Source organism: Melopsittacus undulatus, chromosome 7 (assembly GCF_012275295.1).
Source record: "Melopsittacus undulatus isolate bMelUnd1 chromosome 7, bMelUnd1.mat.Z, whole genome shotgun sequence".
Classification (NCBI taxonomy): domain Eukaryota; kingdom Metazoa; phylum Chordata; class Aves; order Psittaciformes; family Psittaculidae; genus Melopsittacus; species Melopsittacus undulatus.
Genome location: NC_047533.1, coordinates 34392030 through 34418129, shown reverse-complemented (window position 1 = coordinate 34418129; position 26100 = coordinate 34392030). Strand labels below are relative to the sequence as shown.

The window sequence follows — 26100 nt, the reverse complement described above, 5'->3', positions numbered from 1 at the left end:
CTGAGGAGATGCTTTTGTGCAGGATCCTTCTTACTGTGGCTTGGGGGAGCCCAAAGATTACATAGCTTATGCTGTTCACTCTTACAATAATTACTGCATATATGTACTCCTGTGTTCATCTACTTCAGCTAATTTGCTAACACTTACTAATTTTGCTAAATAACACGGTTAGGAACTCAAGGCAATACCAAAAAATAACACAAACTATTATTCCACTTCATTTCATATAGCTACAGGCAAAGTCATCACTTTCAAATTTTTCCATTCTTCTGCACGGTTTTCAACATCAGGCGTTAAGTGGCTGAGATGCAAACATTTATGTTCTTAGAGCTCAGATTTGCAAACACTTTTAAGCTGATATAATCTCTGAAAGAATTGGTCTTGCTCTATTGCTACCTCTGGCCTTTTGTTCTGTCCCTGCAATGTTTTTGCTTATACTGGCATGAACATTTGCATGGCCAGACAGTGAATCAGATGAGGGAGCTGATTCGAGTTGAAACCAAGTTGTTACGGGGTGAAAAAAAAATGTTGCTATTTGTTCTGCTTTCCACACCCCTATTCATGCAAGCAAGCAAGGGAAGGTGACCTGGGGATATGAATGAACAGTCAGGTGGGAGAGGCAGGGGACATCTGCCTTTCATGGTAGCACTAGTTGAAGGTATTTTGAAATGGCACCCTTGAACTTTGATCTCTTCCATGCCCTGTGCAGGTTTGTCAGGAAGCAGTTTTGACTCTGAGGCTGTGATTTCCAGGTGCACTTCTTGGGTGGTGGGGGCAGGTGAAGCAGCAGTCATGCTTGTGCTGGTTCCTGTCCCCACATTGTGTCAGCATGAGGACATGCAGTAAGCACGGACAACAGGGAAGCACTCTGCTTCCTGAGGTGTGTGAGTCGTTGTTCTTGACCTCCTTTTCCTTCCCCCAGCTGCTCAGGTTTTCTGATCTGGATCATTGCATGTGTGTAGATGAACAGCTGTGGGGATAATGGCAACAAGAAAGGAAAACTTCTAATTCAGCTTTGACAGGATAGTCCGAGGGAATGTGGGACTGGAACAAGTTCTGTCTTGCCTTCAGCGTTGCATGAATCCCTAAACTTTTCTCCTTTACTTCCAGTTTTTATGTTCAGGCTCAGGAATAACCAGGCAAGTGGTTGTTTTTTTCACTGCATTGCACCATTACCCTATAAAACATGTACTCCACCATTAGTGAAGGTTAGTGGAAAAGGTAACAGAAAGGAACTGAATGATTTAAAGATTTTAAAAGATACTTTATTTAAAAGCTAAGGCTGGGAAGGAATAGCTACTCCGAGCCCAGAGCTCACGTCACATCACACATCCACATCACTTTCTTTTTGCTTCTCTGTACTTTATATTCAATACAATTATTTTTCTGCCTGCCCTCTACCTCCAACACTTTTCTTCAAAACAGAGTTGGACATTTTCCTTCTCTTGCTTCTGCAGCTCCTCCTTACTTGGTTTTAATTGTCCACTTTGGAAGCATGAACAGGCTTTTCCAGAGACAGCTTTCTACCACTTTCATCCTTGAAGAAAAGGAAAATTGAGTCAGTGATGATAAAACATCAGGAAGCATGATGGGGGGTTTGTGTCTATTTAGCTCAAGAATAGAATTCTGTTGAGGTCCCTATTTCCCCACTTGGTTTATTTCCTTCTTAAAATTTCAAAGCCTACCTACGTACTTACACTGTTTGATGCTTATAACACTATTTTAGCTACAGGCATTCTGTTTCTTCTTGTAATCTTAAAGGCTTTCATGACTGTTTACACCTGTGCAACTGGTTTATCTAACACAGGAGGTTTTGCAGCTAGATCAACTCTAATCTGCTCCAGCCTGGGATTCTAGTACATCTGCATCTCTGAAAGTGTGCCAGGCTGTATGTTCAGGCAAGGAAAAAGTCTGAAAATCCTAACATGAGTCTGCACTTACCATTAGTTTGAAGGAGTCAAACAGTGTATCATGATCACAAATGTGCACTGTTTGTTTCCACAAGCCATCGCCATCTTCTAAGCAAGTGGTGACATGCAAGCATTTTGGAAATGATTGTGAGACTTTTTATGGTCAGCAGACACACATGGTGAAAACTTAAGTGCAGTATATTTTAACTTGAATCTTATTTATAAGTATATCTCCTCTGCACTCTGGCCATTGGAAAGGATTAGAATAATAGAGTGTATGCTGGCTGTAGAAAGAGGGCTAGAGCAATGAAGGCTCTGGATTAAAGGTGGTTTTTATGTAAAGATCATACTTACATGTTTTTCTTATGTCATAGTTCTAATAGCCATAGCAGTGGAACTTCACCTACTTACTGGATAATACAGAGCAAAATGCTCAGAGTTTCTACTGAATTTAGCTGTGAGATATATAAGCATATGCTACCCGATATCTGGAGGAGCCTAATATGCCATAAGGATAACATGTTCAATTTTAATTTGTAAAAATCTCTGAATAAGTATTTCTTGGAAATCTGCTCATGCTTGCATAGTGTAGCAGAAAACATTCTCATTTTCTGTCATTACTCAAATCCAAGCACAGAATTATTTTATGGAAAAGTGAAGAAGGTGTCTGGAAGAGAGGAGGCATTTTTTGTGTGCAAGTTCTGTGTCAGGAAGCAAACTGTAGAAAGCTCAGTTCCAAGCATACTCTGAATAATCTAATTTTCCTCCATGTTTCTCTTCATAATCCATATTCCATCTTATATGTGGTAGAATGTGATTTTTCTTTGGCTGTCCAGCAACGTGTTAGACCATTCTTAAGACACGGTATATGTCATCTTGTTGGGCTGCATGGTCTTACTGAAACTGTTGTCTTTGGAATGTGCTATTATTTTTATATACCTATTGAACAAATTATGTAGTATTTGTGAATTCTTTCTTAAATTTTGGGGTACAGATTGCTTGTTTGAGTTAAAATTTTAAGGGGTGGGGAGGATAAGTAAAAAAAAAAAGCATTCAGAAAGCCTCTGGTATGTAAACAATGAAGTACATTCCTTAAGTGAGTCTAGTAACACTTGGGTGTTCTCCCTGAAGCTAGTACTAGCGCATTTTCTCCTTTGCTGTTCATTAAGACTTGCATCTCTGTTGCCTACAATATTTGTTTTGCCAGTTGAAGTACAATAAAGTAATATTTGCGCTTTATTTCCCCTAAGTGTATTTTTGTCTGATTGCAGGAAAAATACTGGAGATTTGAAAGCCAGGTTGTTTATCAAGAAACGTGGGATATACTTGTAGAATAAACATATCCATAGCGGTTACGTAATGTTGTTGATAAAATTCCTTTCACCACCTACCACTAAGCTAACTCATGTTATCCTGTGATGGCTGATCTTAGACACCATTGTTTCTCTTCTGACGTTATGTGTCAAAGGGTTGTAGTTGATTTTGTTTGTGCTGTCTTGAGACATTTTTGTGTGAGATACCATTGAAATCTTGGTTATCCTTTCAGTGCCACTGGCCCCAGTTTTGCTTATCTACAGCCCTTTTCCAGGGGGTTGCCCTTAGGATGCAGTCAGCTGCTTTCCAGTAGGTTGCTTCTGCAACCTACTGCAGAAGAGAGTACATCAATGTAACGTGAGGGTGTGTGGGTTGAGGTGACATGGTGGAAATCATCACTGCCAAAAAGGAGGGCTATTGCACAGCTCCAGCTGTGGCACACAACTTCCCCTGCTCTTCTTCCTATAGGTCTTAGGTCTCTGATCCTTATTTCTAGCCAGGTCAACTAATTTCCCTGGGGATAGCCTCTATTCCCAAATGCTGATTCTGCCACATTAACAAACGGAAATAAAATGGGCATGTGTTTAAAGAGATGAGAATTCTCTCTTCAGGATGAATAGTACAATGACCTGATTTCGTCTGCTCTTGCTATGTATGTGTCCTTTTCAAGTAGCAATGTAACATCTCGAGCTTTTTTTTTTGTAGTGGGCCCCCTTGAGAGTACTTGTTCTCAGTGTTGCCTAAATGCAACTTGTATGATTGAAGACAGCTTATATGTCAGTTGTTCTAGAGCCAGACAGTGCTATTATTTTGTTTGGCAAGAGGAGATGTTGGAAAGCTATTGCTTCCACATATTGTTAATCTCATAGTAAAATGTCCAATTCTCTCATGTGTAGCAGTAGGGCGTCAGGGAGCCGTTCCCTTCCCTGTGGGATTTTAATTTCATGTATTTTAGGGAAATACGATCTACTGCTGATAAGGTAATAGTTTCCTTCTGTTCAAGTAGACTGTAAAAATTTGGCAGAGTTTCTTGATAGCAGACAGGAACATAACATCTGAAAATAACTCATTTAAAAAAATGGCATGCCTGAGTATTGCCGGTATGCTATGTATAATATATATCTTATGTGTAATTACACAGAGCATGCATAACATTGCTGCCCTAGAAGCAAATTCTAGCCAAAGGAATAAACAAAAGTGTCAAAGCCTAAACTCAGTCCTGGCATTTTGGTTTTGAATCATTGTTTGAACCAACATTTTTGCTGAGTTGAAGTGCATCAAACCTGTCTGGCAGTGAGCCAGCAAGAGTGTATTTCATGAATAGCAGTATGATTAAAGCCAGCATAGCTTCCTCTTCCACATTACATGGCTGTGAACATTTCAGTGCACAGGAACGTCCTTGGGTGGAGCGTGCCATCCTGCTGCTTGTGTGGTTCCGCTGGGCGAGACTACAAGTGTTGTCTGTCTCACAGCATTTCCCCCCAGTGTGGGTAGTCACTCAGATCTTTTAAAATAGGAGGAAATAAATGTCTTGTTTATATTTTTTAATAAATTTATTAACTACGCGCTTGCAGTAATTTGTTTAAATTTAAACTAATTGGTTTTAAATCAAGATTTTGTAATTTTGATTTGCAAGTGGCTTTGCCAAATGAAGCTAAAACCTAGTCAGATTAGGAACGTGTAACCTGAATATTAGGTACACCAGCACCCTTCTCATTTTGTTACTATGGAACATTATTTTGCATTGTGATTGGACAGAGAAGTTGATATATAAAGGTTTTTTTCTGAATCGAAGCAGTGCTCTTCATAAAGCCTGCTATTTAAACTCCTCGTGTACAACTCCTGCTGTTTAAAAGTTCATTTTGAGGATATGCCATCGGTTAATATCCTGGTTTATGTTATGAAAACTGATGGCCAATCCATCATCTTCATTTTCTTTACAAGAACCATCTGAACTCTTGAACTTTTCCTGGTGATGCAGAAAGTATTGGAGAGGTTGTGCCCAGGGGGGATGGTTGTTTGTTCTCCACTGCTGATGACAGAAGTCCAGTCAGTATTTTTTAGAACAGATATGACTCTGCAGCTCTGCCTAGTGTTCATAACCAGTGCTTGCTCCTCGCCTGATCAGCTAGCTGATCAAAAAACAGCTAGCAATCTGGTTTTTGCATCATTCATTTGTGCTGCAGACGAGGTTGTAAGGCATCCTGTTGCTGTCACCAGTGGAAACATGTCCTAAAAAAGGAATGAGATCTCCCAAGTTTATTTTACATTAGCTGTTGAATAATAAGGGTAGGAAAATGTTTGGATGTTCTTTGTGGTTTAAATTTCACTCTTTTATTTAAGCATTAGGAGTTTCACATCTCATTTTGAAATGTTCATCAAGCTGTTCCCTCAATGACATGCATGTAACTATTGCAATAATATTCTGTATGGAGGTTTGCCCTTAATAGCAGGTGTTTGAAACATTCTCGTCCAAGGAAAAAAAGTCCTTATCTCTGTGAGGCTTTGGGAAAAATAAATATTTGGGTTTAAAAAAAGTCTGCTTTTTAAAAAATGTGTTGGCTCTGGGAAGGTAAGTGTGCTCAAATGAGCACGCTTTTCAAAGCACAGCACTACAGTACAAGAAATATTATCCAGTCTGTCTTTGGGGTTTTTTCCTCTGTGGAGTAAACCTACTGATTAAAATTGAGATAACTGAAAAATATAGATGAACAAGCATATGGTGCTGCTCTACAGGCACATATACATACATATATATATATATATGAACAACTTGCCAAACAAGTGATAGGCTTTTTTTGAATTTTCTACTTTTAATATTTAAGAAGACGTAAAGTAAAAAATACTCTAGAGACTTTTCTGCTTGGTAGAAGTTGAGTAACAGTTCTGGGATAGTCATTCCATTACTGCTTTGCTTTTTCCAGGATTATATGTTTTCCCAACTGGAATGAAATACTTGCAGACAGAATTGGCTGAGAATTATTTGACCAGTTAATGTTACCTACACAGGCACATACCCAAACCTTCAGTATGCTGAAGTTACAGTATGCAATTTTAAAATGCAGGGTCACCTTTAACTTGTTCATGACTATCAATATAAAAGATGTTAGCTCATATAATCATACTATTGTTTTGCACATGCAGCTTGGAGAGGCAAAAAGAAAATGAGTGTATTTGTCAGCAGTACAGAATAATCTGCTCTTGATCAGCTTTGTCCTTCTCTTGCAGTCACAAGGACAGGGCATCTGTAGGCCACATTTTAGAACTCTGCAGGCTACATTTGGTCTTTGGGCTGCATGTTGAGCAATCTTCACTTAAAACCTACAAGGCAATTACTTACAACATGCTCGAAGATGAGACCTTCCAATCTTGTAAGATTATTTGGTGGCTGCTGGTTGCACTCTTAAAACACAATCGCATCATTACATTCTTCTAAAACCCCAACATAGCTGCATTTATCCTATTTGATCATTGACCCATGAGAATCCTGCTTCATGGTCTTCATCCTGCTTCACAAAAAAAGGACATATCTTCTAATTTGGTGTAAATAATAGTGAATGTGGAGGTGTGTTAAAGAACAACAGCAGTAAGTGGGAACAAATAGGGGCATATGTTGACCTTTTGGGAAGGAAAAGGTATTGATTTGCTTCTTCGTGTGACTGATACCATTGTGGAAGAGAGCAGGTGGCTATAAACATGGAGATATGTATGTGTGTCCATAGCTATAGTTAGTTTTTTTGAGAAAGTGTTCCTGTTGGGGTTATTGGAAAACCAACTGTGTATAAAGCCTCTCTGCTTTAATCGCTTATGCACCAGGCTTGGGTTTATGTGATATATACTCTCTGTGCATCCATTGTGCACATCTAAGAAATACTTTTCTCAAGTAGAAATACAAAAGCTTGACATGTTTGTAAGCGATGGAGGGTGTATATGTGTGTGCTTGTTTTTAGAAGTATTGGCAGTTCAATAGAAATTTTCAGTTTAGGATTCTACAGGATTGCTTTTATGGGATATTTCTTTTTATTTATGTCTTCTAGTTTGTGATATTAACACCAAAAAAAGGCTTTGAAAAACTAGTAGTCATTCAGTATGGGAGATTGTTATTAACCAGAATCTGTTCTTATCAGCTTTTGCTGTTACAAAATCTGTTTTCATATATGGAATTGAAAGAGTGCCTTCTCCCCAAGAGTGCACTTTCAGCTACAGTTCAGAGCAATCAGATTGGTTCTACTGCAGTTCTTCTTTTTCCCCAGTCTTCAGACCATGTTCCTGTTTCCCACCCCACATAGGTTCTCACAGTAAAACAATTCAGAGAACTAAAGCAGCAGAAATCTAACCAGAGAATAAACTTCCCTCCTCCTTTTTGCAGAAAAAAAAAATCTGAAGTAAATACTATGCATTTAAATACTTTGGTATTAAATGTTACTTTTTATCTCTGAGGATTTATACCAGTAGCTTACAAAAAAAATGCAATGTGATGCGTGTTTTCATTTAGCTTTCAATCTTTTCATGGCTGTGCCTTATCAGAATGTTTTTATATGTAGTACAGCTTTAAAGGAAGAGTATTCATTGTACAACTTCAAAAAGTGCTGAACTAAGTCAGGAAATATTAATGGTAAGATTGAGCATTCAGTCGTAACTCTTCCTGTTTGTATTGTTTACATTTTAAAAAACCCTATAAATCTTAAAAACCTGCATTTAGATTGATCTCATCACATACTTTCTTAATATATACTAGTACAATATGTCTGATCCTCTTATCTGTGCATTCTGTGCAAATCCGTCTTCTATGTGGCTGCTGGAGTTAAAATGGTTGACCCAAAGCCCTTAATGAATAAAGGGCCTGTTCCAGCCTCCTCATTTATACCTGGGTAGTTGGTGGGAAGAAGTGGACATCTCAAAGTCAGTTCAGTCCCACGTATCTTGGGCAGCTGTCTTTGATGAAGTGAAATGCCCTCTGGGGGTGACCCTCTCTGTGTATTGGCCATAAAAAAGAAAGTTATATCTGGGATCAGATTCCTAGCAGGGATAAGAATAGAGTTAGGTGAGATGATCTGGAGAGTTAATGATCTGTTATTTCAGTTACAGGGGAAAAGATAAAAGTGTTTTTGTAGAGGGAAAGGAGAGAGATAACCACTATAAAACATGAATAACGCATGAGTAAAAATTAGTGAAGTGGGGAGGTGGGGGGGGGGGGTGTAAAAAAAATGTAATAGCTCAGCTTACTTTTCATTTTTGTACAGAAATGCATTCAATTTTAAGATGTCATTGAAAGACTTTTTTGGTCCAGTTATTTCCAAATACTCTGCAAAAAAAAAAGAATTTTTTTTTCTTGAGGTTTAGGATGTTATTCATTCAGGCTTTCAGGTGTGGGGATCATCTACATAAGCATTTACCTGTTGAACCCTTAAACAGTGCTTCTTACACACACTATTGTGGCATAGAAAAACTTGAATAAAACTGAGCATTTGCCTAGTAACCAAAGGTGAACTATGGTTTAGATTTCTATAGCTGCGAATTACAGAAAAAGAAACAGTCTAATTGTCAATGGATTTCAGCAGAGGTCTCTTTAAATTCTTTCTTTTTCTCCTGTAAAGAAACAACACAAATAGAAGATCCCAGGAAACAATGGAGGCAAGAACAAGAGAGAATGTTGAAAGATTATCTTATGATAGCCCAGGATGCTCTCAGCACTCAGAAAGAACTGTACCAGGTGAAAGAACAGAGACTAGCACTTGCACTGGATGAGTATGTACGGTTGAATGGTGCCTACAAAGAGAAATCAAGCTCTCGTACAAGCTGTAAGTACAGTAGAGAATATAATGTAGGTTCTTTGATCTGTGCTTTGCAGGGGATCTTGTTTCTCTTTAGGATGAATTTTCAAGGTTTGCAAGTACACCTTGTACTCTGACTTTTTTAGAGATAGCATCCCTACTTTTTGTATTATTATTTAATACAAAGCTATTCTGCTGGAGAGAACCCTCTTCTCTGTAATACAGTTGAACTCCTTTGAGCCGTGCTTTAGAGCAGTTGGCTCTGAAATCTGTTTTGTCATGCAGTTTGTCAGAACAAAATTCTGCCAAATCTAGGTTCAAAGTCAATAGGACCTCTTGCCTTCCCAGCTGCATACTGAAATGGCCCTACTGTGTGAGAGGTGTCTGCAGTAGACCAAGAGGGGAATTTGTTGGGTCTTTGTAAGAGCAGCATATAACAATTTTTTAGCCTGTGTGCTGTGATCAGGAGAAAAGATACATGTTACAATGGTGGTCAAGGAATTGGCATTGCAGTAGATTGTTGTCAGAAGCTGGTGGTCAAATATCTTTCTTAGAAGTTCATAGTGTGATAAAAGTAACATGTGCAGCTGTGAAAGTACTGAGTGGCAGACCAATGAGGCTTCTGAATAAATCTTCTGCTTTCCAGAAATCTCCTTAGAAATTACAGCTTCCAGGAAGAAGTGATCACAAGATGGAACAGCTAGAAGAATAGGAACAGAAAGCAAGGGGTAGAAAGCCAGGGAGAGTAAAGTACTACCTTAGGATCCTGGGATAAACAAAAGAGGAGAGATACCAAATAGTAGTAGGGGAAGAAGGGGGAAAATTTTGATTATTTATTAATTATTTCCATCCTGCAATGCTGACTACTTTATAAACAATATGTTTTGGTTGGTTTGGGGTGTTTTTGAGTATTACATGTTTTACTGCACTTTTTAGGTCAATGTGGATTCCTCAAGAAAAAAACTACTTAATGATTCAAAAGTACTTAAATATTTGTCCTTCTTTTGTCTTTTAAAAAAAGTGTTCTCAAGCTCCTCATCAAGCACAAAGTATGACCCTGACATTCTGAAGGCTGAAATCTCCACTACAAGATTAAGGGTGAGAGTACTTAATTCACATTCATTTGTATTCTGTGTGCAAAGTTTATGAGTATAGAGCGAGCAAAGCTTGAACTAGCAGACGTATCTTATCCCCTTGTACTGAAACCTCTTAGTATTCTCATTGAATACCATTCAGAGGTTTTTAATTAACTTTTAAAGCAGTCTGTTACTTTCAGATAACACATTTTAGGGAAACTGGCAGATATTCTAATTAGATGTGGGTTTAAATAAATCTGATAACTATTTTCACTTGTATACTTTTGTTTTTGAGAGGAAGAGTAAAAGTCTGTGGATGAAAATAGGAAAGTACTAGGCCAAGGTGAGCTGCAGCTACATGGCTGTTTTTACACAGTCTTTCTTCTGCGAGAAATACACCATTAGCTACATGAACTGCTGTTGGTTTCCAAACCACTTTTCAATAATGGTGTGAAACTTTGCTCTGTTTTGTCAAAATGGAACAGTTCAGAACAAGAATGAAAATTTGTTTGCGTTTTGAAATTACTAACTAACAAATACCCATTATTTGATCAACTGTGTTCAGTATGGTCACTACAGACTATATAAAGAACTTTAATTCACGGATTAGTTTCTAGTGAATTTATTTTGAATAAGGGGGAAATGGTTTGGAAGACATTTAAAATCTATACAGGGAGTTAATTTAGTCAAGCTGTGGCATGTAATGCTCTTTGGATAGCCTAGACTTTCTGTAGTTAGTAATGAAAAAAAATGAGAGCAAACCATACAGGCTAAAATGACAGCATCTCACAGCATAGTCTTTCGATGGAGGGCTGGAATAGACTCAGGAGCACAAGTGACAGCAGTTACTCAGCTCTTCTATTGCCCCCTCCTGGTTTTTGCAGAGAGCAGCACTCTTAGGAGCCTCCAAGAGTAGCATCCTTCACCCACAGTAAGAGTTATGATTAGGAATACAAACAATTAATGTTTAAAATGGATTGTGGAATAGCTCATTAAAGTTTTAAAATCCAGTATAAATCAGGGGTGGAACTCACTGTAAAACTGGCATCTGGATATTGCCCTCCTGACTGCTTTTACACCTTTTCATCCTTACCGATATCAATTTGTAGTCCCTTATCCTTTAAGGACAAGGGAAATGGTTGGTGAGAGAACTTATTCCAACACTGGAGGAGGTGGGAGGAAAAATTTGTAATTTTAGTACGGAGAATCAATAGCAGTTAGAACCCTGTCAGGAGTAAGAATGAAAAGACAAGGTGAGAGCTTCTTTCTAAAATGAGTGGAGCAGTAACAGATGTTCCCTTTGGCAAGGAGTTTGCTAGTATGTTTGGGAATTCTAACAGCATTGTTAAAGAACAAAACACAAGACAAAATTTAAACACTGTCACCAACAAGTCAAAGAAGGGAAAATTCAGACCTGGTTCTGCATTCAGTTTTTCTCATTTTTTAGCTCTGATCACTTCCCAGCTCAAGATGCAGAAACACTGAATCACCTCTTGGCTGCAGAGTTACAATTTTGTTCACTGAGAGAAGAGGCAGATGTGTTAATCAAAGTAATTAATTTTTGGGGGGTTCTTTCTTCTCTTCGTTGTTTCTTGTAGTCAAAGAGCCTAATATCCTGCTGGTTCCCAACACCTGATTTATTGGCATCACAAAGTCCAAGTTGTATGTGTGCCTAAAATAGGTGACCTGAATCTTGTCTGTGGAGCGTAGGAGGGTACAGTCAAAGAGTATCTGTATCAACATAAAGTGTGTTGTCATCCAAAGCCACTGGATATGAAAGTCATAGGGCTGGAAAGTGGTTTTCATGGAAGTTGGCAAGAGAGGTATGACTATTATAATAGTTTACCCTTATTTGAATGTTTGAGGATGCTTGCTAATATGCCACCTTTTGGCATTTTACAGTATATGCATGCTTGGACTTAATGGGAAACAAAGTTAGTCATTAGTAAGCTGCTAGCCAGCTTGTTAAGATTTACCCATTGTTTAGTGAATTATTAGGTCAGATGTACTAAATCTGTTCGTCTCTCACTGGCTGAGGTTTACTGGTATCATCAGGTTAATGGTGGCTGGAGGGGAGAAACTCAGCATTCAAGGAAGTTCTGAATTGACCTTTGGCTTTTTCCTTGTTAGCTGTGCTTAATATATGCATGTGGAGTCTTTTGGATACATGAAATGCCTATTGTGCAATAGGTCGTGGAGAAAATATGACAGAAATCAGACAGCTGTTAAAATAAGCAGGAGAAGAAAGATCTTTCTCCCAAGATTAAAACTGAAAGATCTGATCCTGCAATGGACTTTGAGCAGGACCATTTGGGATCTTAGTTAATAATGCGTAAGATAATTCAAACAACGCAATGCATATGTGATCACAGTATATTTTATGTATATGCAGTGAGTAGGGGATGCACCTTGTGGGATTGTTGTTGTTCCATTAGTACTCGAGTGCCAGGAATAGAAGAGGGTGAGCCACAGGAGCATGCTTAAAGATGCAGTTAGAAAGATGCAGTTAGAAGCAGGAAGTGAGAGGCTTGTTAGGTGATTTAAGATTATATGCAGAGGCAGTAGGAAGGGGGTGAAGGATAAAACAAGTGAAGAGTTGTGAAAAAGCAGGAACTATATGAAAGATCTGAAGGAGAAGACAAGGAGCACAAGAGTAGTTTAATGCAAGTATGATGCAGTAAACACAAAGCCTATATTATGATGTAGGTCACATCCTTCTAGGATAATGTGCCTAACTCACATTTCCTGATAATGAAATGATGATGAATCACAGCAGAGGACACTCAGAAGATGATCTTGAGGGTTTCTGTAAGGGTTTCTGAGAGATCCAGTCCTCTAAGTTGAAATAAAGTATGCCTTCTACTATTACTATAAATTCACATTTCTGATTTGAAAGAAAAACTGTAACCATTCTATGTTTCTCGGAAAACTTGAGACTACTTTCAGATTTTACACATTACCTGGAACACAGAGGTGATATCTCTTCATTTTCTATAACCTTGATCAGAACACTTGAGAGATTATTCTTGGGGGTTTTGTGCTAGTCAGGGAAAAAACTGTTAAGGAGCTCTGGATCTGTACTTATTCTCTGTTTATCGTGCTAACTATTCAGTACAGTCAAAATAAAAGCAGGTTTCTGTCAAGTAAAGCAACTAGTGATGTTAGTTTCTGAAAGCCTGAACCTAACCCTTCATTTAGAAAACAGATTTTGCTTTGGAGAAAATGGAGTTTAAAAGCATTTTATTTCTGTTACAAAAAAGAACGTTAGCCAGAAGCTACAAACTTGAATGCCTATCATTCACAAACCCCTACAAAGACCCCACAAATCACTGGTTATTTTAGACACACAAAGCATTTTAAGTCTCTTGGAAAGCTACAGCAGCTGCTGATGCTTAGCACTTTTGCTCACCTGGCATGTTGGGAATTTTTTTTTTTTTTTTTTTTTTTACTTGATGAACAGCACCAAGCAAAACATCTGAGGGGATTTGGGTACAAACAGTCTTGAAGACATATTTTGAAACTAATTTCAGTTAAATTGGTCAAAATTCCTTTTTAATGGAATGGTTTAATAGAAACCTGTTTTCAGCAGAGTTGGGTATCTGAGGACCTGTATGAAAATTAGCAAGAATTTCACAGCAGTAGGTGATAGCAGGGGACTTCCAGCAGGCTCTCTCTTTTTTCACCTCGCTATTGGAAAGCTAATATCCTAACAGTATCTGACTAGAATGGAGAGTGCGAATCAGCCAGGTATAGATGCACAAAACCTGAAATTTGGGAGTCTGCATTTCAAGAAGGCATTTCTGCCTCTGTAATCCTATGCTGAGGATTAATTTTAATTTGTATTAAAGTACAGTCCTTAGTAGGTGGTCCAGAAACTTTGGCTTAGTACATTTGGGAAGTATGACATGAAATATTAAGTAGAGGATTTTTTTATTTAATCTATATTCATAAATCCTTGGTGGTGTTCTCATATCTGCTAACATCTGAAATAGCAATATGAAGATGAAAAAGCCTATTGAGCATGCAGATTTAGGGGAAGCAGGAGTTCTTTTGCCAAAGATATTTTTACTAAGTAGATTCACATATTTGCAATCCAGATGTGTTTAGTGATTGTTGTCTTTGTATGAAATGAATCTGAACTATATATTTAGGGATCCAGTCTTGGTAAACCTTTATCAAAAAGGATTGCTCATAGGAGAAAGGAAAAAAAAAGTCCAAACTTGGTCTTCTACAGTGCAAATGGTGTGAGAGGCTCCTGGAATGAAAGGGTGAAAAAAATAAGCAGCCTAAAAATAAACAGGCATGTCCCTGTAGGACAGTTGGAATGCATGCTTAACAAGTGAGAAGTAAATTACTTGTTAAAGTTCTCTCAGGTTTAATAACACAGTGTGGTATTGATACAAATAAGGAATGTGATTTAATCTGCTTGTGTCCCTTTAATACTAAAACATGTTGCCCATAGACATCAGGAAGAGAGCTGATCCTTTTGGTTTTAATATGTGTCAGTAGAGCAATTTTCTCTTTTTTTCTCATCTGATGTAGAGACTACATTAATTGTTCAAAGCCATGTGTTATGCTGTTTAACAAGAGAAATTTTCTAATTCTTGCTTTGATTTAACACACAAGGTTAAGAAGCTGAAGAGGGAACTCTCTCAGATGAAGCAGGAGCTGCTGTACAAGGAACAGGGTTTTGAAACACTGCAACAGTGAGTAAAAGAAAAGAGTTGAAACTGATTTCATTCAGTCGACCAATTTCTTGCTTTTTTTAGCCTTTTTTTTTGTTGGCATGGAATTGAATCCATCTTATGTAAGACAATTACTGGAGAAAAATGAGAATCTAATAACTCGTGTTGTTGCTGTTAGGAAGCAGGCAATCTGTAGAAATGGCAAACCTATTGTGCAAGTGTTAACATGAGAAATCTGTTCCCCCTCCCATTTTTTTTTTCCCCATGAAGTAGCTTGTGTTATGAAGAGGCAGAAAGAAAGGCAGTGGGAAAGGGTCCCAGAAAACAATTCAGCTGCTTTGCGTGGCCCATTTAAACATTTCTTTTTACAAAATTGAAAAAGGTAGTTAGGAAATAATGGTTTTTATTTCTTCCTTCTCAGCTTCTGAACCCAAGGCAGTGAGGGGCAGGTGCTGTTCTCAGAGGTATAAAGGGTGTGCTACTGTGCAGGGTTTGAAATGAGTCATAATTTGAGAATTAGAGACCTGACTTTCTTTGTTCCAGTTGCTGGGATGCCTGATGTCCAAAGGGCTGATGCTGAACTGGGTGAGCATTCTGGGTATTTAACTAGTTGGATTATTAAGGGATGAAGTTTTTCAGTCTGAGCACTCCCTGCTGCTTCTGACTTACAAAGTTGCGCCCTAAAGTATTAAACATTACTGGAACTGTCATCACAGAGAACTTGCTGCAGAAGAAACATTGCTAACAAGCATGTTTTCTTGACTAATGTGAACAGAAATTTATTAATGCTAGTTATTTTCTGCATGGTGGTATGTACCTATCCATTAAGGATACATTTGAACAGTAAAATCCTGAGCTGTGAGCTATTAGTATGCTAGTTCCAATAGCAGAAAGCAATGTTGTAGCATTAAAAGTAATATTGTCTGGATTCACTGACTCTCTTTCTCTGGATCTCCTGTGTATGGCAGTGTGCTGTCAGATAAGTGATAATCTCTATGCTGGAGGGCTTACAGAATAGATAGGGAAGATGGACAAAAGGTGGGAGAAGGGAAGTGCATTAGTTGTATTTCCATCTTCCAGGTAAATAAAATGCAGAGAAGTGATTTACAAAGGATGACAGAGCGTCTGTGCCTGGGGTTCAGTGCCGAATTCTAAACAGAAAATCTTGTGGGCTCTTGCCTGTGTGTTCTGATAGATCAGCAGGATTTTTTTTTTTAAGTGGGAGGACAAAATTCTCATCCAGGAAATGATCAGTCATAAACAGAGACCTGCAAAATGGATGAGAAATGGTTTTCTGGTATGAAGAGTTTGAAAGCGATTGGAAACTGAAAACCCTCAGCACCATAGGAGGATCCCACATGACATCCTTGTCTCTAAATTGGAGTGTCATCAATTTGATAGGTGGACCACTCGGTAGATAAAGAACTGGCTGAATGGCCACACTCAAAGAGTTGTGGTCAATGGTTCAATGTCCGGCTGGAGATCAGTAACAAGTGGTGTCCCTCAGGGATCGGTGTTGGGACCGGTCTTGTTTAATATCTTTGTCACTGACATGGACAATGGAATTGAGTGTGCCCTCAGCAAGTTTGCCGGTGACACCAAGCTGTGTGGTTCGGTTGATATGCTGGAGGGAAGGAATGCCATTCAGAGGGACCTTGACACACTTGTGAGGTGGGCTGATGCCAACCTCATGAAGTTTAACCATGCCAAGTGCAAGGTCCTGCACCTGGGTTGGAGCAATCCCAGGCACAGCTACAGGTTGGGCAGGGAAGAGATTCAGAGCAGCCCTGTGGAGAAGGACTTGGGGGTGTTGGTCGATGAGAAAATGAACACGAGCCAGCTTCAGTGTGTGCTTGCAGCCCAGAAAGCCAACCGTATCCTGGGCTGCATCAAAAGGAACATGACCAGCAGGTCAAAGGAGGTGATTCTGCCCTTCTACTCTGCTTTCATGAGACCTCACTTGAGTATTGTGTTCAGTTCTGGTGTCCTCAACATAAGAAGAACATGGAACTGTTGGAACAAGTCCAGAGGAGGGCCCTGAGGATGATCAGGGGAGTGAAGCACCTCCTGTGTGAAGACAGGCTGAGAAAGCTGGGGCTGTTCAGCCTGGAGAAGAGAAGGCTGCATGGAGACCTCATAGCAGCCTTCCAGTATCTAAAGAGAGCCTATAAGGATGCTGGGGACTGTAGTGATAGGACAAGGGGTAATGTGTTAAAACTTAAACAGGGGAAGTTTGGATTGGATATAAGGAAGAAATTCTTTACTGTTAGGGTGGTGAGGCACTGGAATGGGTTACCCAGGGAAGTTGTGAATACTTCATCCCTGGTGGTGCTCAAGGCGGGGTTGGACAGAGCCTTGGGGATGATATGGTTTAGTGTGAGGTGTCCCTGCCCATGGCTGGGGGTTGGAACTAGATGATCTTGAGGTCCTTTCCAACCCTAACTATTCTATAATTCTGTGATTCTATGCCAGTCGAGTCTTTATCCTCCTTCATTTTGACTGAAACAGAAATGTAAGATTTGTTTGTTATTTCAATTTATAAAGCCTCGTGAGGAGCATAGGGAGAAAAGGATAGTTGATTGAATTTATTTAACCATAAATCAGATTTCATTTGAAACAAAATTTAGAAGAAGAAAGGCACATTGATTCTAAAGCTTAAGGTAATAAAAACTCATGCTGCTGTCCCAGGATTAAAGGTTAGCCAATCATGCTGGTTTTATTATATTAATTCAACAATGAAGTATTGTTTTAAAGCAGCTTGCTCACAAGCCATTTTGATAGGAATCCAAAGCATGTTTCAGACACTGTCAACAGCATTCCACAGAAACACAATGGACATTTGTTTTTAAAATTCAGTCAGCCACCTTCAAACAGTACTAATCCCATTAATTTAAAACAGGATGATGGAATATCCTACATGTCAGAGATCCTTCTTGTCCATCTTAATTATAAACAGAATAAAGCAGTTGCAATTTGAATGTGGCACATCATATTACTAGGCAGCATGTGGTGTATTACCTAACTTTTCATTCATGATCCCAATTGTTGGACTACCCTGTATCTATTTGACCTTAGCAACCCGATAAGTTACCAGAAATTGAATGTTGTCAGATAGTAAGTGCCTATCTATGAAAGAGTTTGAGGAACTTTCAAGCTGAAACAAATACATCCTTGAATAGGAACGAGTGCTGACTCACATAGGTAATTTTCTTAGACAAATGCAGTTCTAGTTTGTACAAAAACTGAAATTTGAAGAAAGGAAAGCAGAGGTGCTCACAGCCTTATAGACTGCTTCAGAACCTTTATATCTTTGTGCATGAAACTGGAAAAAGAATTTAGTTAGTTACAGGTGTTTTGTGCGAGTTGATGTTCTTGCAGGGAATGCTCAAGTTCACTTCAGATCATTGAAATGTTTGCTCATTCCTTGCTCACAAGGTAAATGTCTTCCAGCAAAGATGATGGATGGTGATAAAAACAGACAACCAATTGCATTATAAAAGAATGTATTCTCTACTAAATGCTGTGAAGATGGTTGTTGGTTTTAATTTTGTGAAGCACAGCTGTAGTCGTTTCTACGATGCTATGAAGTACTCAGTTAAACTAGAGATCAGAGAAATGTGTTTACAAACTGTAGTTCCTGAAGTAAATATGGAAATACTAAAATGAAATATCTTTTTATCTCAAAGTTTAGGGGTTTTTTTGTTTTGTTATTTTCAAGTTACAGTTTTTAAAGTCGTTAATAGTCCAGGAATTTAATGAATTGCCCAATCTATGACATATGGTGTTAATTATCCAGAGATTTTGTGAATAAAGAGAGCCTGGTGTGACTGGCTGAGTAGGACAGCTGTTCCAGACAGTTAATGCCTAGGATTAGGGTGAACGAGAGGGAAGCTGAGAGAAGAATGGTGCTGGTTACATTTCTGTTCTGCAAGGCTGATTAGTGACAAGAAGCTTGCCTGTCTGCCCTGTCGTGGTGTAGGTATGGATAGAGGAATACTGCTACTAAAAATTCTGCTTCTGTAAGGATCACAGTTAGTAGTATGAAAAGTGTACCCAAAAGCTATTTCTGTTCTGCAGAGAGTTATGATGGGGATGGACATTTTGACAGCATTGTCAGCAATAATGCTATGCTCCCGGTAGCATGTATGGGAGTTTTCAGTGCTCTGTGCCCCTTATGTCTTTGAGACTAGATTAATTAGAATTGCTTGTTGAGTAAGGCCCCAGTATTTTAGCTGAGGTAGTTTTAAAGCCAACAGAGGTATTTTTCCCTTGAATATCTGATGTCAGCAAAAGCTGTTCACTGGGCTTTGTGTCTTTGTTAGATAGCTTGACATTTTTGCCAAGGATTAAGTATTTTAGTGGAGACTTCAATGTCCTTTTTCCTCTTTGCGTGTCTGTTACAGGAAATGGTGTCTTTTATCTCCTTCACTTCTGTTCTCTAACTATGCTTCTGCCTGAAGCAGAACAGTAGAGATGTTAGTATTACTTTCTATATCTGCTATTAATATTCTCTCTTTCCACAGAATTGACCAAAAAATGTCTGGAGGCCAGAGTGGGTATGAACTGTGTGAGGCCAAAGCCATCCTGAGTGAACTGAAGTCCATCAGAAAGGCTATAAGCTCAGGGGAGAGAGAAAAACAAGATTTAATGAAGGTATTTTGAATGGCTGATGTAAGTTTTGTGTGGATTTGGTTTAACATGACTCACTTTCCTGATGATAAATACTTTGCAATTTATACTTCTCAAAGGATTCTCAAAGTCCTTTGAGCCATACTAGTAATAAAATGAATTTTCAGAGTGAAGCCTGTGACATTTCTAGTTCAAAAAACCACTCAGTCAGAGAATAAAAACTGAGACACATAAACCCACATGAGTAGTTTTACATTGTCACAGGTGTTGGTCTCACTTAGTGTCACTTACCAACTGCTTGATTAAAAGGATAGTTTAATATTAAGTAAACCCAGAATTTTAATATTTTCATCTTCCATGTAAACATCCTTTGGTTTAAACACAATAAAGTGCAAAGGAACTTTAACACCACCTCCTCCTCCTCTGTTTCCTGGACAGAGTCTTGCAAAGCTCAGAGAGAAATTCAATCTTGACCAGACCATTAGGGCATCAGAACCAGACTTGAGTTCCAGCTCTGTAAACTCCCAGCTGTGTTTTCCCAGACAAACTCTGGATACAGGGTCTCAGACTGACATTTCTGGTGAGGTGAGCTTTTTTCAATCTTATCAAATGTAAAGAGAAATTGAATCAAAATGCTGCAGTTAATGAAATTGGAATTAAATGGTTGTTTACTGTTGCTGATAGGTGTGTATACACACACACACAGGTTTGAGAGAATTAATTAGAATCAGTTATCTGATTTCCCCCCCTTTAAATGTTGAATGAAGATGAACTTACATGTTTGGCATGAAGCATTTATGACAATCTCATTTAATCAAATAGTTGCAGTACATTGAAGATCAGCATAAGCAGGTAGTGTTTTTTGATTTGCCTATAGGGTATGTTTCACCTGACAAGCTTAATTCAACATGAAGGCACTTTTCATTTTCAGAAACAAGATCTCAGAATTTAAATGTGTGATTTCGTTTCATGCAGGTGAAAAAACTGTCACTGGAACTACTTGTTCCGTAATTCATTAAAACCTCTGTTTCATTGACTGTATTTTACATATACAGAAATCTGTGCTTTATTTTTGTACCTTCTTTGAAGTTCTGTGAGCTAAGGTTATAAGGAAAAGACTGTACAAGGTTTTCCAAACAAAGAGCTAAGCTATGTTTTTGTAGCAAATTTATTGAAGTCTTTGACTGAGTTCTAAAGTATATCAAAATCTTAGGTGTGAGCATTGTGAGACTTGTTAGAAAATGCTTTTGCTTTACCCCAATGTAATACAGACAATTGGTAATACAGAGTTAAAAATAGGTGAACTGAATCAGAAGAAGACTGTACACTGTTTTGTACATCTGAGTAGATTCCTAACTAGGCATTTAACAGCAAGTGTGTGGCTGCAGGTGGGTGTGGTTTTAGTCTTTTAAGTCATAATTTTTCTAGCCTGTGCATAGATGTTGTTGATTCGTTTAACAGCTTTGCCCATTAATAAGGCTGTTTCTTTTTTCAACAGGTTGGAGCAAGAAGTAGATCAAATTTAGCGGAGAAGGTCAGACTAAGTCTTCAGTATGAAGAGGCAAAAAGAAGGTAATAGGGTTAGCTGCTTTGTTAAGATACAGCCTCGAAGCTACCTCTGCAGTACTAACATTGTGCTCACAGTGACATCTAGTGGGCTGCTCTCCTGAGGCAAGTGGGCATCACTGCAACGTGCTTCTTTCCCTTCAGAATGCTCAAACTTTCAGGAGCAGTTGGCACTTTTGAAAAGTAGGTCTACGTTTAATGCTAGGTTGAATGTATTAAGAAAGAAAATAAAGACGGTGACAAATTAATATCAGTTCCAGGATTAAGGGAATAGGGCGAGGTGGATTTCCACTGAAAGGAGTCACTAGGTTATTTATGCCTATTTTATGCTGCTTTGGGATCATCCTTTCAGTTTACTATGCCACTGAAGGCTCTTCAGTTTTAGAGTTGCTTCAGAATTCCAGTGCAGATTTAGTGTGCTTAATTATATCTTTTTTCCCTAGGACTTTGCATAACTTACATACTTGTTATCACTATGGAGTTTGGTTTTTTTAATGGGTTTAACCTGAGGAGAAAAGAAATCAGGAACTGCTCCACTGATGAATGTGGAATGCTTTTCAAATAAAGTTCTGCAGGGGTTGCTCATGAAAGGAGGGCCATTTTGATGAATTGCAACAGCACTGAAGAATGGGCATCAGAAATCAGAACATTCAGGGTTAGAATGACGTGTCTTCTGGTGCACCAGAAGTGCTGCATGATACTGGGAGAAGATCTACTATAAAAAAAAAGTGTGTGGAATATCTTTCTCTTAACAATGTATCAATTAATGCCGTATTATTTTTCTAATACTTTTCACAAAATTAGGTGTCAGCTATTCAGAAACATTACAGGTTTTCTTATGGAGGTTCTAATTTAAAGGGAATAGAAATCTAAAAACTTAAGCCATACCCAAAGTTATTTTTTCACTCTAAAGAAATAATGAAGGCAGTACAATAAAAGCCAGCACTCTTTCTCCAGATGAAAAATGTGCTTAAAATGTCATTTAATCTGCATGATCAAGTAGAAAACTTGGAAAATAATTTTGCAGCTTATAAGTATCAAGTAAAGGCATAATGTTTTAAAGGCAGGAGGCTGCACAATCAACTGGGTTTGTTTTGCCTGATTTCAAATATATACTCTCCTCATACTGAATAGTAGCTACCATCCTTGCTGATAACAGCAGTCATTCTTTATGTCCTTATTGAGGAATATGGTGGAATTCTTTGATGAATGCATTGATTGTATCATAGCGCTAAGGCTGTTGTGTTTATTCAGTATTGAACATGTATGATATTGGCTCAGAATCATTATGTACATAACTTTAATTGTCAGATAGTGATGTGGATAGATGACTTTTTTTTCAGGCATGATTGATCCAGATTATCCTTAGTATCAAGATACAGTCAAAAACAGAGAAGTCCAGCATTGTGTTTTATCTCACTTTTTTGATAAAAAAAAAAACTCCTGGCAGTAAGTCAGTTTACCACTTCTACCAGAAAAATTAAAAGAGAGAGAGAGAAAAAAAAACCAGTTCAGGGTGTGAGTACTGCAGCACAAGATCTCACTGCCTCACAAATTAGTCATCTAAGGATGTGGGTCAAAATTTCAGTAGTAATATTTGTTCTATATGTTAGTGTGTTTCAAGGTTAAATTCTCTCCTTTAAATTGGTATATTTACTCAGTTTTGTCTGAAAACTGCCTAGTAATGAATTTTCTTTTCAGCTTTAAATAAGAGAATTGTATGTCTTGAAGACACTGTTAAAGTCTTTAAAGTGTTTGCACTATTGGTTTTATCAGTGACTACTGGATGAACTTAATAAAGTGTACATAACCTGAACTAATGAAGTTACATACCATTTGCACATAAAGTTCAATATCTAATTAGATCCCCCTGAAGTAGTATGGCCATTGTAATCATCACTAATTCTTTTCTGAAATATGAAATATGAAAATACTTTGTTGTTTTGTGTTAAAATAACTAACAGAGGATGATGTAAGTGAACTTCTCTGCTTGAAAATGATAATTTTGCATGTTGTATATGTTATGTTGCTTAGCCAGCAGAATGTCTTGAAGAGGTGGAATGTTGATGTTAACTATACTTAGTTCATTTGCAATTTTTATTCAAAAGGATCCAATACAGTGTGCTTACAATCCTGTCTTGATGTGATGAATATTTAGGTAATATTCCTTGTTGACCTGTAACGCAAGGACTTCCTTAAGAGTGAGACCAGTTCAGTTTTCTTGTCCATCCAGTCTTTTGCCTGTGAGGCAGCTGAAAACGGTCCGTTATGGTAGCAGAGAGTTGTCTATAGCACAGGAGCAAAGGAACTATTTGGATACTACCGTTGCATCCCACAGGCCATCTAACAGCTGTCAGTAGCAGGTACTTTCACAACAAGATTAGCTGGAACCAGTGACCTGGAGATGAAAGTCTTAACATTTCATTATCCATCTGAAATTACTCGGTTGTTTTCCTTCTGACTACTGCTCTTCTAAGGGGCTGTGGAATATATGTGATATATGTGAAAGCTGCAAAATATGTTGAAATGCTTAATTTCATTTCATCCCACTGTTCGGTTATGGTAGCACTGCTAGTATTTCTGTTTATTTTACATTGGTTTTTTTGTGTGAAAATACCCCGAGTAAAACTTGTTCTTGCAGGGGTTTGGTGGGAAGAGGAGTTGTTCAGCTTCTAGTATATGCAATGGGATAGTTAGATTCATCATTAACTATTCTTAGCTTTGCCCATAAATAAATGCCTTAATGTACTGTAAAATTAAAACTGGGGATGCAAAATGGGCATGATATTCTTAGTTTTCTTAATCACAGAAAATAAACTGGAAAGAAGAAAAACGTTTTCCCAGAGATCTGTCAGAACTGCAGAAAGATTATACATACCAAATTATCTCTGTGTGTTTATGAAATGGGTCATTACCTTAAGTAGTGCTTGCTAATATTGAAGTTGCACAGACTTGTATCAGTTGTTGAGCTGATGTAGGGTAACTATGGCAGTTACAGATAAAAGTAACAGATCAGTTCCTCTTGCCCTAGATTGTATGGGAATATCTTTCTGCTTTAACTGCCTTTTTCCAGCCTACAAAAAAGAGGTGCAGAAGGTTAGGAGCTGTTACATAGTTCAGAACTTCCATATCTTCAGCTACGCAGCTGGTTCAGATGTGGCTAAGGCTGGAAGTGACTGAAATCCTATTAGATAATGTGGCATGTATAATGGGAATTTTTAGACTTTCCTAGGGGACAGTGAGTATTGCAAGACCTGCACTTCTTAAGCTATGCTGCTGAGCCCATAGGCAGAATGATTCTGGAGGCTGAACACTGGAAATAACCTGTCTTGGTCAAGACTGAGCTATAGTACAATAATAATGTAGGGAGGTTTCTGCTTCCATTATAAGCGTGTGTTCACAGAACATGTATGGCGAACCAAGTCTTGGGTGTCTTAACCCTGATTTGACATCTGCAATGGGAACAGCAGTTGCACAAACCAGAATTTTGAGTAAAAAAATGTCCTTTCTCTTTAGGTGGCTGCTGTCCAATTACCTTTTATTTTAATCACATAGAAGAGCAATGCTTTTACCTGTTAAATTTTGCATTCATGCTTGCTGCTGAAGTGAGTATCTTGCTATGGTGCATATTCTTGCACCATGGTAGCTGCTGTTTGTGAGGAGCAAGGCAGCCTCCAACAGCAGAGGAGAATTCCATCGTATTCCTCAGTAAGTACTCAGTAAGTAAAGCGAAGTGCCACTACCATATTACCAGACAGATCGCTTTCAAGAGAGCTTTTATTTACGTTGTGACTTCTACACAAACTTGGCACTGAAATGCAGGAGCAGCTCATTTTTAATGCATATGCATATTGCTGTTGGCCTGGATAGGTGCCTTGTTTTTCTGGTGCAGTCTGCATTCTTTGAAGCAAAACTAAATGTATGGCTTTGAGCAGAAAATGTTGTTATATTCTGCCAGCTTTCAAAACACTGTATCACTTCTCTTGTTCCTGGGACTCGTATGTTGTGCTGTGCTCAGACAAATCTGCTCTGTTTTATTTTAGCATGGCTAACTTGAAGATTGAACTCTCTAAGCTAGATAGTGAAGCTTGGCCTGGGGCACTGGATGTGGAAAAGGAAAAACTGATGTTAATCAATGAAAAAGAAGAGCTTTTAAAGGAACTCCAGTTTATTACACCATGCAAACGTACTCAAGGTGAGCTAGAGCAGCTAGAAGCAGAAAGGAAAAGGCTTGAAGAAGAGCTGCTCTCTGTAAAAAGCACACCCAGTCAAGCACTTGCTGAAAGGTAAGGGGTTATTTTTTTTCTAATATTAAATGCTGCCTTCTGCAGTCTAACCTTTGTACTCATTGCAGACCCTGAACTATGCCTTGATGGGCTGTTTTCCTTCAGTAACTGTTCTATGTAGATCTTAATTAAATTTGTTATTAGTCCACTGGGCAGAAGCACAAAGAAGTCTTCTGTACTGTGAGAGAATGTGAACACCCTGTATGTTCTCTGCAGTATCAGTTGCTCTGCGTTTGTTACCAGCATGAAAATGCCTGTGACAGATGTTAAATAACTGAGGAATGTCAACATACCAGCAGGAGGGCAATACATCATTCACTTGTTTCTGATAATAGCTGTAAACTATTTGAACTCAGGTTACAAAGATTATCTTGATCGTTGCAACATCTGAAGCATTTCATTGTGAGTTTTATTACATACAAAAATGCAACCAGAGGAGGGGAATGGAGTAGTTCAGAGGAGAAGGATAATTGCTGCAAAACTTCACTAACTTGCTGCTACCTTACTGGTAACTGAAGCGACTCCCACAGTAAATTGTTTTAGCCAGATTCAGAGTTCGAGAAAATCAAAGGTGACTGTCACAAATAGACTCTTCATCAGCTGTAAGTGGAAATAAATTTATGGGCACCTCTAGCTCACATAAAATGCAATAAACACAAAATGTCATTGTGTGTATCAGCGTAGTATGCTTTATTGAAGTAATACAATCAGCACTGTAAGCCTTTCATACTTCCCTCTGCTAAGAAACACCTGCTGTTGCTCCAGTTTCACTGAACAGTGACATTCCTATTAGTGGCATTAGATGCTGGGTCCTAAACTGTAGCGGAGCAGTGAGGAAGACTGGTTTATGAAGTACAAAT

The 26100-nt window shown here is 38.4% G+C and overlaps 1 protein-coding gene across 2 annotated transcripts in view; it reads left to right on the top strand.

Annotated features, from left to right (window-relative positions):
• Positions 1–26100, top strand: part of WWC2 (WW and C2 domain containing 2) — a 108059-nt gene that overhangs the window by 46297 nt on the left and 35662 nt on the right. Inside the window, exons 3-9 of one of the 2 annotated variants that reach the window (XM_031048939.2) lie at positions 8822–9025; positions 10020–10096; positions 14701–14780; positions 19283–19412; positions 19827–19973; positions 20887–20960; positions 24998–25240. In XM_031048939.2, coding sequence (XP_030904799.1) covers positions 8822–9025; positions 10020–10096; positions 14701–14780; positions 19283–19412; positions 19827–19973; positions 20887–20960; positions 24998–25240 — 955 coding nt within the window. Of the gene's footprint in view, positions 1–8821; positions 9026–10019; positions 10097–14700; positions 14781–18623; positions 18739–19282; positions 19413–19826; positions 19974–20886; positions 20961–24997; positions 25241–26100 lie in introns of those variants that run through there. The other variant, XM_031048941.2, reaches the window with a different exon arrangement.